The 14,593-nt window shown below is 44.9% G+C and overlaps 1 protein-coding gene across 4 annotated transcripts in view; it reads left to right on the top strand.

Moving 5' to 3' along the window:
* The window catches only part of PLEKHG5 (pleckstrin homology and RhoGEF domain containing G5), a 37,477-nt gene that overhangs the window by 18,075 nt on the left and 4,809 nt on the right, over nucleotides 1-14,593 (top strand). For all 4 annotated transcript variants that reach the window (XM_060694337.2, XM_060694339.2, XM_087878841.1 and 1 more), the window contains 10 exons: nucleotides 5,642-5,827; nucleotides 6,626-6,802; nucleotides 6,953-7,048; nucleotides 7,283-7,333; nucleotides 8,035-8,184; nucleotides 9,686-9,796; nucleotides 9,987-10,136; nucleotides 12,046-12,183; nucleotides 12,971-13,090; nucleotides 14,200-14,332. In XM_060694337.2, the coding sequence (XP_060550320.2) occupies nucleotides 5,642-5,827; nucleotides 6,626-6,802; nucleotides 6,953-7,048; nucleotides 7,283-7,333; nucleotides 8,035-8,184; nucleotides 9,686-9,796; nucleotides 9,987-10,136; nucleotides 12,046-12,183; nucleotides 12,971-13,090; nucleotides 14,200-14,332 (1,312 nt within the window). The remainder of the gene's footprint in view (nucleotides 1-5,641; nucleotides 5,828-6,625; nucleotides 6,803-6,952; nucleotides 7,049-7,282; nucleotides 7,334-8,034; nucleotides 8,185-9,685; nucleotides 9,797-9,986; nucleotides 10,137-12,045; nucleotides 12,184-12,970; nucleotides 13,091-14,199; nucleotides 14,333-14,593) is intronic.

The following is a 14,593-nucleotide window of genomic DNA, read 5'->3' as shown; positions in this document are numbered from 1 at the left end:
TCAATATATTTTAATTTATCTTTGTATTTAACTTTCATTTTATCTGTTATTCATATTTAACTAATATTTAATTTTAGTTTTATTCACTTTTTCTTTATATTTAATTTATACTTAGCTAATATATTATTTTAATTTATATTTCACTTATTTTTTACTTTTATTTTTAATTTATGCTTACTTTTACTTTTTAACCTTTATTTTTGATTGACATTTAGTATTTTATTTTATTTTATTTTATTTTATTTTTTTTATTATTTTATTTTATTTTAAAAACAGAGCTTTTTGCTTGCCCTGTGCTACAACTCCTGGTGACCTCCAACATTTTGGGGCTTGGCTTAATGTTACAATTCAGCCTATTGTCCATTTACTTAAAAAGCTTCTGATTATTTGTGATTCAAGCCAAAAGGACAAAAATTACAATCTAGTGCAAGAGAAAATATATATATATTCAGAAGTCGTTGCCTCTTAGGTGAGCCGTTTGGTTCCTATTATTTGGACAGTAAATAAATTCTTTTGAGTGATTGATGGGCATATAACAGATCCCTGTCGCTGCTCCAAAACCTGAACTTTGGAGTCGTTTACAAGTTCTCCACCCTGCCCAGTTCCCCCAAGAACCAGGAAGTGCCAACACCTTGCCAGCCTGGTGCCCGTTTGAAAATCTGTACTCCGCCTGCATCGACCGAGCCTTTGCCAGGTGAGCTTCTCATCGTTTTGCAGCTGAGCCACTCTACTCTATCGGATGCCTTTTTGAGTAAAACGAGGCTGCTAAAACCCATCATCCTCCCCACTTAAGATCTTTTGAATTATCGCCCTCGACTTGAGTTCGGATTCAGAGCTGCGACATCTCGGCACAAACTCTCAAAAAGACAATTTGCTCTCCGCTATTTGGACGCCGGAAAAACAAATTCCTTCGTCGAGAATCATGCGGGATTAGAGGACCCGGCCATGTTCGGTCCCAAGTGGAGAAGGTGGGACCTTCCGACAAACAGCGATTGGTCGGTGCTGCATTATGCCCGTTTCCAACATCTACTGGACGAGCCCTTTGGCCGAAAGCTGACCGTCACACCGGGATTTGTCGCTGCTCGAATACAGCAGTATAATTCTCAATCCGAGATTTCTGGAGTTCCTTCCCAGCTAGCAAAACCAAGCAGGGATTTTTGCCAGGGTGCAGAAGAAGCCAGTCAGAGGGAGCCCGAGGGACAAGGGTGCCCATCCCGGGACAATCCACACGGTCAGCCTGGATGTTGGATACCCAAACAGTATGTAAGTCTGTATTTCCTGGACCGTTTAGGGCTGAAAGAGATCGGAAACCTGAGTTTGCTTACTGCAGCAGAACCCGAGCGTCGTGAAGCTGCTACAAAGTTAACCAACATTAAACCAGCTTTGCATGACACAGGGAATGTGGCTTCTAGGTTTTTCAATGAGCTGGTCACGGGCACAAAGAGTGTCGTTTATCGATAATGGCCAAGTTTTCAATTTGCAGGAGGGGCTGAAGTTTTGGAAATTGAATTGTTTGTTGTCTGGTGGGTTGCGGAAGCGAAGCAAATGATGGGTCCCGTCTCCTTCGGGCATGGTGGTATGATGTTAGTGGTGTAATGTCATCCTGGTCTACCTCACAGGGCTGTTGTGGGGGGATGGATTAGATCTGTGCTGCACTGAGACTTCCAAGATTGCAAATAAAAAGGGAAAATGTGTGTATCACTAATAAGGACCTCCTGACGTGGATTATTCATCACTGGGATAGTTTCAGTATTTTTATTTATTTATTCCTCGTCTTCCTTCCTTCCTTCTTTTGTTTTTTCTCTTCCTTTCCTCTCCTCCTCTCTCCCTTTCTCCCTCCCTCCCTCCCTCCTTTTTTTCTTTTCTTTTTCTTTCTTTTCCTTCCTTTCCTCTCTTCTCTTCTCTCCTCTTTCATTTCCTCCCTCCCTCCCTCCCTCCCTCCCTCCTTCCTTCCTTCTTTTCTTTCTTTCTCTTCCTTCCTTCCTTCCTTCCTTCCTTTCTTTTTTCTTTCTTTCTCTTCCTCCCCCCTCCCTCCTTCCTTTCTTTCTTTCTTTCTTTCTTTCTTTCTTTCTTTCTTTCTTTCTTTCTCTTCCTTTCCTCGTCTCTTCTATCCTCTTCTCTCCTCTTTCACTTCCTTCCTTGTCATTCATTCATCCATCCATTTTTCAACCAAGTTTGGGGGCCTGCCAATCAAAGCTTAAAAGATACATCAAATCGTTTTAAAATGATAAAACTCAAGCTGATTAAAACATTTTTTTTTAAATTTTATTTTGTGTTCCCCTCCAAATCCTGGTGATTTTTTTTACGGTTCTTTGAGAGACTGCTCTTTTCAGCCACCTGCCATCCGTCCTGGGTCTTTTTCCCTCTCTCTCTTTCTCTTTCTCTCTCTTTCTCTTTTTCTCTCTTTCTCTTTCTCTCTCTCTCTTTCTCTCTCTCTTTTTCTCTCTCTCTTTCTCTTTTCTTTCTTTGTCTTTCTCTCTCCCTCTTTCTCTCTTTCTCTTTCTCTCTCTCTTTCTCTCTTTCTCTCTTTCTCTTTCTCTCTCTCTCTTTTTCTCTCTCTTTCTCTCTCTCTTTTTCTCTCTTTCTCTTTTCTTTCTTTGTCTTTCTCTCTCCCTCTCTCTCTCTCTTTCTCTCTCTCTCTTTTTCTCTCTTTCTCTTTCTCTCTCTCTCTTTCTCTCTCTTTCTCTCTCTTTCTCTCTCTCTTTTTCTCTCTCTCTTTCTCTTTTCTTTCTTTGTCTTTCTCTCTCTCTCTTTCTTTCTCTCTCTCTCTCTGGGCCCGTGTGACATAATTTTTCTTTTCTTCGTTTGTGTCAGAGGACATAGTTCGTTCCGTTTGCTTTATGGTTCTTTAGATAAACACGGATGGTTTTACAACTTGTCAACCTGTCGGTTTTTATCATTTTATGGTTCTTTGAAACCCTTTGAGTTCAGAATACAGGAGAAGAGTGTTGGAAGGGACCTTGGAGGTCTTCTAGTCCAACCCCCAACGATACTGAAAAGAGTAACTTAGAACTGTTTTTTCACACTTAAAGACCGACCGTTCCAGCATCCCAATGGTCATGTGATCAAAATTCAGACACCTGGCAACTGACTCGCATTTATGACGGGTGTGTGTCACGTGATTCCCTTCGGCCACATTCTGACAATGAAGTCAACAGGAAAGCCGGATTCAGTTAACAACCGTGTTCCTAACTTATCAACGGCAGTGATTCGCTTAGCAACCGTGGCAAGAGAGTTCCCAAAACTCACTTATACGACGGTCTTGCTTAGCAGCAGAAATTTCGGGCTCGCTTGTGGTCGTAACGCGAGGACTCCCCGTAAACGATTTTGCCTTGGAAATAAAGGGAGGTTTGTTTGTTTTTTTCCGGAGAGGACTTCATCTCTATAACGTTATAATTTTATATTTCCTCTTTTTCGCTCTGCTCCTGCGTTCAGTTGCACGATCGTATTGATCCAGGCATGAAATAAACTTTGCTGTGTAAATTTGTCGAAGGAGCAAAACCAAAGGGGCACACCCTTTTTTTTTTCTTTCTTTTTGGACGTGGCAAGCAAGCAAACAAACATCAACCCCAAAAATTCAGAGGCCGGAACAGAGGCAGCAGAAAACTTCCCTGCAGGATGGTTGGGAACCCTGCATGTAGAAAGCTAGCTCTGCAAGGAGAGTCTTTGCATTGCATCCTCTTTCTCCAACCGCTCCATCTTCTGCTTGCAAGGATGGTTGAAATTCCATCTGATCCTATATAAGAGAGGGGAATTCACACAAAGCTGGCTGGGGAATGATGGGAGTTGAGGTTCTTGCATTCTGGCTGGGGAATTCTGGGAACGGAAGTCTTTATAATCTAGTTGGGGATTTCTGGGGGTTGAAGTCCTCACGTCTTAAATTTCGAGACTGAAAAACAGTATCGTTTATATAACTGGTTGAATATCTAAGTAGGTTATATATTTGTAAATGTATTTATAACTAAGTGAAATCGATATATAAATAGATACATATAAATGTTATGATGTGGTAGGTAGGTAGGTAGATAGATAGGAAACATTAGATAGATAGATGATTGATAGTAGATAGATACATAGATGATAGATAGATAGATAGATAGATAGATAGATAGATAGATGATTGATGATAGATAGATAGATAGATAGATAGATGATTGATAGATAGATGGATGATAGATAGATGATAGAGATAAATGATTGATAGATGGATGATAGATATAGAGAGATGATAGATGGATGATAGATGATTGATAGATAGATACATAGATAGATGGTATAGATAGATGATAGATGATTGATAGTAGATAGATACATAGATGATTAGATAGATGATAGATAGATAGATAGATAGATAGATAGATAGATAGATAGATAGATGATTGATAAATATATGGATGATAGAGAGAGATGATAGAGATAAATGATTGGTAGATGGATGATAGATGATTGATAGATATATGGATAGATGGTATAGATAGATGATAGATAGATAGATAGATAGATAGATAGATAGATAGATGATTGATAGATAGATGGATGATAGATAGATGATAGAGATAAATGATTGATAGATGGATGATAGATATAGAGAGATGATAGATGGATGATAGATGATTGATAGATAGATACATAGATAGATGGTATAGATAGATGATAGATAGATGATTGATAGTAGATAGATACATAGATGGTTAGATAGAAAGAAAGAAAGAAAAAGAGAAAGAAAGATAATCTTATTTTTAGGAACAAATAGGTTTATACTTGAGTAAAATTTACATTAGCTAAATATATGAAATGTATATATAAATAAACACATGAATGCTATTATGATGTGTAATATACCTTTTTTTGAAACAAAGGTTTATGTACTTGAGTAAAATTTAAATTAGATAAATACAGGCAGAATTGTAACTGTTATAACAATATTATTTTTTTTTAGATACAAATTCCTGCGTACTTGAATAATATTTACATTAGATAAAGTTATAGGCAGAATTGTAACTGTTGTAACTATATATTTTTTAAAGAAACAAATTTGTCTGTACTTGAATAATATTTACATTAGATAAGTTATAGGCAGAATTGTAACTTATAACAATATTATATTCTTTTTCTGTTATGTGTTTCCTTTTATACTCTTTTTTTATAAAGACACTTTCAATGTTTCCTTTTAAAAGAAGCTTTGCACCAATGCATTACAATTATTCCTTTTTTAAAATTCTTTTTATTTGTTCTTCCCTTACAATCAACCAATCAACCAACAGAGAGCCGGGGGGGGGGGGGGGGGGAAGAAATGTCAGATTAATTAATAAAAAGCTAAAATGCAGAGAAACTACACATGCTCCACTTTGGAGGGGTGTCTGGCTTTGGAGCTGTAACACACTAGCCATCATCGTGGGTTGAAAGGAAGGCTTAGCAAAGGAGGGGCGCTTTTTCCCGCCAGCATCCAAACAACAAACCAACAATGATGGTTTGAGCTTATCGGCTCCGGTTTGCAAAAGATGCGGCTACCCAGATTGGAAGTTTGATTTTTTTTTTTTTTCATTTCTAATTGCCATTTTTGCCCCCACACCCCCCATCTGTCTGCCTCTGATCCCCCCACTTAATTCTTTCTGCCCCCCCACCCAAACCCCCTTTGCAGGGCCCTGGACGTCAAAGGAAGAACATGAATGAATTTCTCGGTGATGCCAGGATCCCAAATCCGGACCTTTTGCCTCCCGCGGCCCCTTCCCCGGTCCCCAACGGGCCGGACACGCGGAAGAACCGAGGGGCCAGCCGCTTCAGCGGCTTCTTCGGGTCGGGCAACAGCGCCAGCTCCTTCGCCAGGGTGCGTCCCCCGCTTTATTGCCAGCCTGCGCCCCAAATTTATTCTGCTGCCCAAAAAAAAAGAAGGAAAAAGAAAAAGGATTTTGATCCCTTCCTGGAAGGCATTTGCCTTCCTGGGTCTTTTTCTCCCCTGAGATAGAGCCTCCTTGTGCAAGAGCAGTCTATCAGGAAATAGCGATGAGTTGGGGAAGTGCAGTTGGAGGCAGGAGGAATTGGGTCCTTTGGGCTTTTTGGAGGGGAGGGAAGGAGACGAGAGAAGGGAATTAGGCAAAGGAGGGAAAATACAAGGGAAAAGGAATTTAGTTTCTAGGTGAAGGGAATTTCCTTCCTTTCTTCTCTTCCTCCCTCCTTCCCTCCCTCCCTCCTTTCCTTCCCTATTCTTTCCCCCCTTCCTTCCTTCCTTCCCTACCCTTTTCCTTCCTCCTTCCCTCCCTTCCCTATTCTTTCCCTTCCTTCCTTCCCTCCCTCCCTACCCTTTTCCTTCCTTCCTCCCTTCCCTGTTCTTTCCCTTCCTCCTTCCCTACTCTTTTCCTTCCTTCCTCTTTCTTTCCCTCCCTTCCCTATTCTTTCCCTTCCTTCCCTCCTTCCCTGTCCTTTCTCTTCCGTCCTTCCTTCTTTCCCTATTCTTTTCCCTCCTTCCTTCCTCCCTCCCTCCCTCCCTCCTTCACTCCCTCCCTTACCCCCTTTCTTCCTTCCATACCCTTTTTCTTCTTTCCTTCCCTCCTTCTCTTCCTTCCTTCTTCCATCCCTTCTCCAGTATGGCTCTCTCTCAGCCCCCCACCTCTCTGTCCCCCTGCAGGAGCTGGACAAGACGGAACAGTTGGAGAGCAAGCTGCAGTCCTACGGCCTCTTCGGCCTCCCCCGGCTGCCCGACCAGCTGCGCTTCGACCAGGACTCCTGGGAGGACGGAGAGGAGGAGGACGAGGCCGGCCTTCGGATGGAGGACAGCTGGCAGCAGATCATCCAGGGCACCGAGGTGGGATTTCTTTCCTTCCTTCCTTCCTTCCTTCCTTCCTTCCTCTCTCTGCTCCCTTTCTTTTCTTCCTTCCTTCCTTCCTTCCTTTCCTTTCCTTTCTTTTTTCTACAAGACGACTAAGATTTAAATCTAATCATGGTTTGTTTCCAGGCCTTGACGCGACGTCAGTGTCACCAGCAGGAAGCGATTTGGGAGTTGCTACACACCGAAGCGTCTTACATCAAGAAACTGAAAGTCATCACGGATGTAAGTCCGGAGTTATTCCTCCAGAACCTTTCCGGTGCCCAGTGCAAATCTTACCGCAGGTTTTCTCCATTCCGATCATTTAAAGCTGTGTGGACTTCAACTCCCAGAATGCCCCAGCCAGCTGGCTAGGGAATTCTGGGAATTGAAGTCCACAGACCTTAAACGTTGCTAAATTGGAGAAACACTTCTAACGGATTAAAACATTTATTTATTTATTTTTCTTTCTCTCTGCAGCTCTTCCTGTGCTGTCTTTTAAATTTGCAGGATTCAGGTCTCTTGTGCGAGGTAAGCCCCCCACCCCCCTCAGCTGGGAAACAGAGGGCTCAAAGTCAAATTTCCAATTTTTGGATTAAAGAACAGAAATGTTGCATTCAGCACAAAATCCGTGCTTATAGGCATCTAGTACAGGTAATCCTCGACTTATGACCGCAATCGAGCCCAAAATTTGTCTTAATGAGCCAGACAGTCGTTAAGTGAGTTTTGCCTCCTTTTTACAACCTGGCTTGCCAGGGTTGTTAAGTGAAACACTGCAGTTGTGAAGTCAGCAACACAGCCGTTAAACGAATACGGTTTCTCCCTTGACTTTACTGGTCAGTAGGTCGCAAAAGGGGATTGCGTGACCCCGGGGACTCTGCGACCGTCATAAGTATGAGTCCGTTGGCCAAGCATCAGAATTTTGATGGCCGCGACGGTCGTAAGTGTGACAAACAGTTCTAAGTCCCCCCCCTTTTTTTAGTGCCATTGTGACTTCGAACCGTCACTAAATGGAACCACCAAAAAAAAAAAGATCCTTCTTTTAACCGTCTATTATTGCATTGATCGAGATTGAAAATCTTCACCTCGAAGGGCTGAGCATGGGGAAAGGGATTTCAAAGATTTGAAAAATAGCCAGGAAGGATTTTAATTTAATTTATTTTTTTTTCAGAAAGGAAAAACGAATTGGCCTTAAACTGCTTTTTTTTTTCGGGGTGGGGTGTCTATTTCAGGTGGAAGCCGAGCGTCTTTTCAGCAACATTCAAGAAATTATTCGGGTTCATCGCAGCCTCTGGAGGACTGTCATGGCTCCCATTTTGGAGAAGGCCCGGTTGACGCAAAACTTGCTGGACCCCACCGATTTCTCCAAGGGGTTTAAGACGGTGAGGGGGAAAGAGGGCTGCATAAGAGTTAGACGGTGGGGTAGGGTCTTCCAGGCCCTTACAGTATGCTCAGAGGGCCTCTGCATTTGGAGTTGAGCTTGGAAGCGGATGTCGGGCCTGGGGAAGAGAAGAGTCAAGTACAGTAGCGGCCAAAATTGTGGACACCTTTTGGGAAAAGTTATATATATATTTTTTTTATTGAAAAGTTTTACAAAAGAAAAATACAAAATTTCCCCCCCCCCATATTCTCCCCACCCTTTCCCCCCCTTTCATCCCCCCCGCCCCCCCGACTTCCCAGAGCAAAATACAAGGTATTTCATTTAATCAAACATAAACTAGATTAATCTACTTATCCTCAAAGTACTGCCTCCCCCCCCCCGAAACTTTAACTCCACTACAGATAACCAGATACTTCTAATACTAACATTCATTCATAAGCTATTTGATATTTTCTTGTCTGATACTTATTTTGAATATAATCAATCCATCTTCTCCATTCCGATACGTGTCTTTCTTGCGTGTGGTCCTTCAAATACGCTGAGATTTTCGCCATTTCTGCTAGGTTTGTTACTTTCAATATCCACTCTTCAATAGTGCCTACTATTGAAAAAGTTGTATTTTTGAGGTTTGATGGCTCATAACACCACTTTTTTTTTTTGGGGGGGGGGGGGGGAGTTTCAAGATAATCCTATTCCACTTGCTGGAATGGCCTGGGAATAGCCCTGAACCCAATGGAAAATCTATGGAGGTGACTCAAGAAACTGGTTAGTCAGAAGCGACCCAGCAATAAAACCCAGTTAATAGAAGCCATCATTCCATCTTGGTTTCACATGATAACAGCTGCAGAACTCAAAGGCTTGGTTCCCTCCGTGGGAAGACATTGTAAGGCCGTCATTCATGCTAAAAGTTACCCAACGAAGGATTAACTGACATGGGGATCATTTTTGCATATCTCGTTTTTTCGGTGGGGATCATTTTTGTCTTTTCTTGTTTTTTCCTACATATTTCACTTTTCTACTTTATACCGTAACAGCTATTCTAATAGCAAATCCTTCATAAAAGTTATGGCGTTACATTCTTGATTAAATTGTCTTTCCATTGATATATAATTTTATGGTAGTACTCCCCAAAAAAAGTGGTGTTATTAGCTAGTTTTAGAAAATTACACTTTTCCCAAAAGGTTTCCACAATTTTGGCCACTACTGTATATAAACAGAGCAAACCCCTCTCCCTTCTAGAACTTATGATGGTCCCTAGTTGGGTCACGAGACGTCTGTAAGAAAACCACCAAGCTCAGAGAGCACCAAGGACCCCACAATCCTCTTCCTCCTCCTCCTCTCTGCAAATCTTAACTCCCTTTTAAGCACTGATGATGCTACCTAGTTGGGTCACGAGAAGTCTGCAAGAAAACCACCAAGCTCAGCCAATGCTAGATAATCCCAGCTTCTGACCTCCTCTGTAAACCATGGTTAACTCTGGGTCTCTCTCCCCTCCCCCACAGTTCGGCTCCCACTTCCAGCCTTACGTCCGTTACTGTATGGAAGAAGAAGCTTGCATGGAATACATGAGGAATTTGCTGCGGCAAAACGAACTTTTTCGCCTGTATGTGACGGTAAGGAGAAGTGAGGCTGGATTGTCCCCCCCCCCCCCGTCCGTCCCCCGGGGCCAGTAGAGAAAGTCCTCAACTTACGACTCCAATGCAGCGGAGAATCTGCCCCCGTTTCGGGACTCCGAACTGGCGGGGTCTCCCTGTTTGGTGGCTCCGTTTGTGACTATTCTCTTATAATCCCTTTCTCTCGCAGTGGGCCGAGAAGCACAAACAGTGCAACCGCCTGAAGCTGAGCGACATGTTGGTGAAGCCGCACCAGCGCCTGACCAAGTACCCTCTGCTCCTGAAGTCCGTGTTGAAGAAAACCGAGGACCCCGAGGCGCGAGAAGCCATCATCGGCATGGTAAGCGGATAAACCGAGTTCTCGGATGATGGCTAGAGAGCTGGGGGTTGGGGGGGGATCCTTTTGCACCCCGTTTTAACGAAACTCACCAACGCAAGCTAGCCCAAGGATCAAGAATGGATCAGGTACAAGGTACTCCTGTGCGAGCAGGGGGTTGGGTTAGATGACCTCTAGGGTACCTCCCAACTCTGTGATTTTGTAATCCCAGATCAGTTAATCTGTGGAACGTCTTGCCTTGTGGATGCTCCGTCACTGGAGGTTTTCAAGAAGAGACTGGACAGGCCATTTGCTCTGGATTGTAGAGAGTCTCCTGCCCGAGCAAGCGGGGAGGGGGGGGTTGGGCTGGATGACCTCACGGGTCCCTTCCAACTCTGTGATTCCGTAATCTGCATTTCCCACAGCCGAGAAGTGGTGTCTTGCGAAAGCTTGGGCAGCTTAATAGGAGAAAAAGTCTGAATCGTTTGCAATCCGCCCCACCCGTTCACAGGACCGATCTCCTCTTACCCGGAAATAAGATGAATAAATCAGATAAGGGAGCAGATAATCTGTGCTCAAAACTCCTTTTAATCTTTCTCTTTCGCGAGGGACTGATAAGAAAAGACGAAAAAGCCTTAACGTCCTTTGATAAGCCGACTTTCTCGGTTAGAACGGAAGGTCCACCTGGTGAGAATTCAGAAAGTAAGGGGGCGGGGTGAGAAACCTGGATTTTCTCACCGCCCCGAGTTAACCTAGGGAACTTCCTGCCACTGGCCACCAATTTTGAGAGTGGGTTGATTTTTATTTTTTATTTTTTTAAAAAAAGTTCCTGAATCCTCTTTGCCTTCAACGCGCAAAAAAAAAACCTTTTGGCAATTTTGTACTCCAAACACCAAGACGGAAAAAATTGAAGAGGCCAAATGCAATTAAGCAACGGAAATGAATATTTCGGAGGGAGTTGAAACTGGGTGACTTTGAGCCGCTCACCAGGAGACTGGGAATTCTAGTCTCACCCGAGGCATGAAAGCCAAGTGGGTGACTTTGGGCCAATCCCCAGGAGGCTGGGAGTTATAGTTCCTCTTTAAAACATAAAAAGCTAGTTGGGTGACTTTGGGCCACTCACCAGGAGACTGGGAATTCTAGTCTCGCCTGAGACATGAAAACCAAGTGGTTAACTTTGGGTCAGTCACCAGGAGCCTGGGAGTTCTAGTCCCTCTTTAGGCATGAAATTTGACTGAGTGACTAGAACTTCCAGTCACTAGGAGACTGGGAGTTCTAGTCTCACCTTAGGCACAAAAGCCACCTGGGTGACTTTCGGCCAATTACCAGGAGACACGGAGTTCTAGTCCCGCCATAAGCTTTAAAGCCGGCTGAGTGTCTCTGGGCCAGTCACCAGGAGACTGGGAATTCTAGTCTCGCCTGAAGCATGAAAGCCAAGTGGGTGACTTTGGGCCAATCCTCAGGAAGCTGGGAGTTATAGTTCCCCTTTAAGCATAAAAAGCTAGTTGGGTGACTTTGGGCCGCTCACCAGGAGACTGGGAGTTCTAGTCCTGCCTCAGCCATGAAAGCTCTCAGCCCCGCTCACCTCACAGGGTTGTTGTTTTGGGGAAAATAGGCGGAAGAAGAAGCGTTATATACATTCACCACCTCCAGTTAATTGGAAAAATAAAATTAAAAAAAGCGGGATACAAATGAATAAAAATAGAAATACATACATACATACATACATACGTACAGCAAGAACATCGGGGAAATCTCATTCGAAAAGTGGGCTCGGTTTCACCCCCTTCCAGCTACCTGCCGATCAATCCCGAAGGTTTAGCAGAGCTTCCATGTTCCGTCGCAGTCTACCTCAGAGAAACTCAGCGAGGTTTCCTGCTGCTCAGACTCCTGAGGACAAAACGAGTGATATCCGGCTCTTCTTTCTCCGCAGATCAACGCAGTGGAGCAGTTCATCAACCACGTCAACTCGCGGATGCGCCAGCACCAGGAGCAGCAGCGCCTGGCCACAACCGTCAACCGCATCGACGCCTATGAAGTGGTGGAGGGCAGCACCGACGAAGTGGACAAGGTGAGGCGGGGACCGGGTGGGCGGGGCACAAGGAAGACCAGCCCCAAAGCTCTTACACGGGTAGTCCTCGACTTACGACGGGTTGCCTAGGAGTGACTAGAACTCACCGTCTCCTGGTGATTGGCCCAAAGTCACCCACTTGGCTTTCAGGTCTAAGGCAAGACTACAATTCCCAGTCTCCTGGTGAGTGGCCCAAAGTCACCCAGCTGATTTCATGCCTAAGGCAGGACTAGAACTCACTGTCACCTGGTGATTGGGCCAAAGTCACCCGCTTGGTTTTCATGCCCCAGGCAAGACTAGAATTCCCAGTCTCCTAGTGAGTGGCTCGAAGTCACCTAGCTGGCTTTTATGCTTAAATCGGGACTATAACTCCCAGTCTCCTAGTGACTGGGAGTTCTAGTCACTCAGTCAAACTTCGTGCCTAAAGAGGGACTAGAACTCACCGTCTCCTGGTGTGATTGGCCCCAAGTCACCCAGCTTTCATGATTAAAGAGGAACTATAACTCTCAGTCGCCTGGGGATTGGCCCAAAGTCACCCAATTGGCTTTCATGGCCAAGGCGAGACTAGAATTGGTTGTAAGTCAAGGACTATCTGTATATGGAACCATCTGAGTGGGAGGAGAAGCCGAGATCCAGCTTGAAACTAACCATGGTTAATCCCAACCCAACTCGGTTTGTGCTTGTCTTTGCTTCTCTTGTTTGCAAATGGAGCTTTTGGGGTTCAGGGCCAAAAGTGACCCCCCCCCCTTTGCTTTCTCTTCTTCCCCCCCACCTCCCCCTCCCCCAGATCTTGAAGGAGTTCCAGCACCTGGATCTGACGGGCCCGATCCCTGGGACATCCCGAGAGGAGACACGACAGCTGCTGCTGGAGGGGCCCCTCAAGATGAGGGAAGGCAGAGACAGCAAGGTGGGTCCCCGAAAAGGGTTGGGGGGGGGCTGGCAAAGGGCCGGGGAAGGGGGGCGCTGGCTCCGCTTTGGGGCTGACGGGAGGAAGGAGGAGTTGTGGGAAGGGATATGCGTGCTAGCTTTCTGCTTGCGGGGATGATGGAAACATGTCAGGTCTCCTAAGTGCCCCAAACTTCTCTCCCTTCCAGAGAAAGTCTCAAATGCATAATTTAGCTGTGATTGGCATTTTCTTGTCGGTCCTTCCTTCCTTCCTTCCTTCCTTCCTTTTTCTTTTTTTTTCTTTCTTTCTTTTTCCTCCCTTCTTCCTTCCCTCCCTCTTTCTCCTTCCCTTCTTTCCTCCCTCCCTCCTTTCTATACTTTTTTCATTCCTTCCTATTTCTCTCCTTCCTTCCTCTCTCTCTCTCTGCTTCATCCCTCTTCCTTCCTTCTCTTCTTTCTTTCTTTCTTATTCCACCCTCCTTTCCTCTTTCTTCCTTTCCTCCCTCCCTCCCTCTCCTTTCTGATCCTTCCTTCCTTCCTCTCTCTCTCTCTCTGCTTCATCCCTCTTCCTTCCTTCCTTCCTTCTTTCTTATTCCTCCCTCCTTTCCTCTTTCTTCCTTTCCTCCCTCCCTCCCTCTCCTTTCTGATCCATCCTTCCTTCCTCTCTCTCTCTCTCTCTGCTTCATCCCTCTTCCTTCCTTCCTTCCTTCCTTCTTTCTTATTCCTCCCTCCTTTCCTCTTTCTTCCTTTCCTCCCTCCCTCCCTCTCCTTTCTGATCCATCCTTCCTTCCTTCCTTCCTTCCTTCCTTCCTTCCTTCTTTCTTTCTCTTTCTTTCTTATTCCTCCCTCCCTCCCTCTTTCTTCCTTTCCTTCTTTCCTCTCTCCCTCCCTCCTTGCTATATTTCTTTCATTCATTCCTATTTCCTTCCTCCCTCCCTCCCCTTTCTTTTCCTTTCTTTTCTTTCCTCCATCCCTCCTTTCCTCCCTCCCATCCATCCATCCATCCACAGACATCTCCAAACTCACCGGGGTCCTGTCCCTCCTCAGGGGTCTCCATGGCAGGAGATCCCCCCCCCCCCCGCCTGCTTCTCCTCACCCCTCTCTTGGCTCTTTCTCTCTCTCTCTGGCCAGATGGACGTCTACTGCTTCCTCTTCACCGACCTCTTCCTCATCACCAAGCCGGCCAAAAAGGCCGAACGCACTCGTGTCGTCCGTCAGCCCCTCCTCATCGACAAGCTGGTGTGTCGGGCACTCAGGGATCCAGGTAAGACCCCCCCCCCCAAATGGGAGCATAATAAGCCTCTCCCGGGCTCCCCATCTAAATTCCCAACTTTAAGAAACTTTTCTTTATTTGTTGTATTAGAGATCCTGATCCCCGGTCGTCCTCGACTTATGACCACAATTGTGCCCCAAAATTTATGTTTGTTAAGCGAGGCAGCCGTTAAGCGAGTTTTGCCCCGTGTTACGACCTTTCCTGCCACAGGTTGTAAGTTGGGGACTGTAAGTTTGGTTTTTATAAGCTTTT

Source organism: Pantherophis guttatus, chromosome 15, assembly GCF_059756535.1.
Source record: "Pantherophis guttatus breed Tessera chromosome 15, ASM5975653v1, whole genome shotgun sequence".
Taxonomy (NCBI): Eukaryota; Metazoa; Chordata; class Lepidosauria; order Squamata; family Colubridae; genus Pantherophis; species Pantherophis guttatus.
Note: the sequence above shows the minus strand (reverse complement) of the source record. Positions and strands in the feature narration are given on the sequence as shown.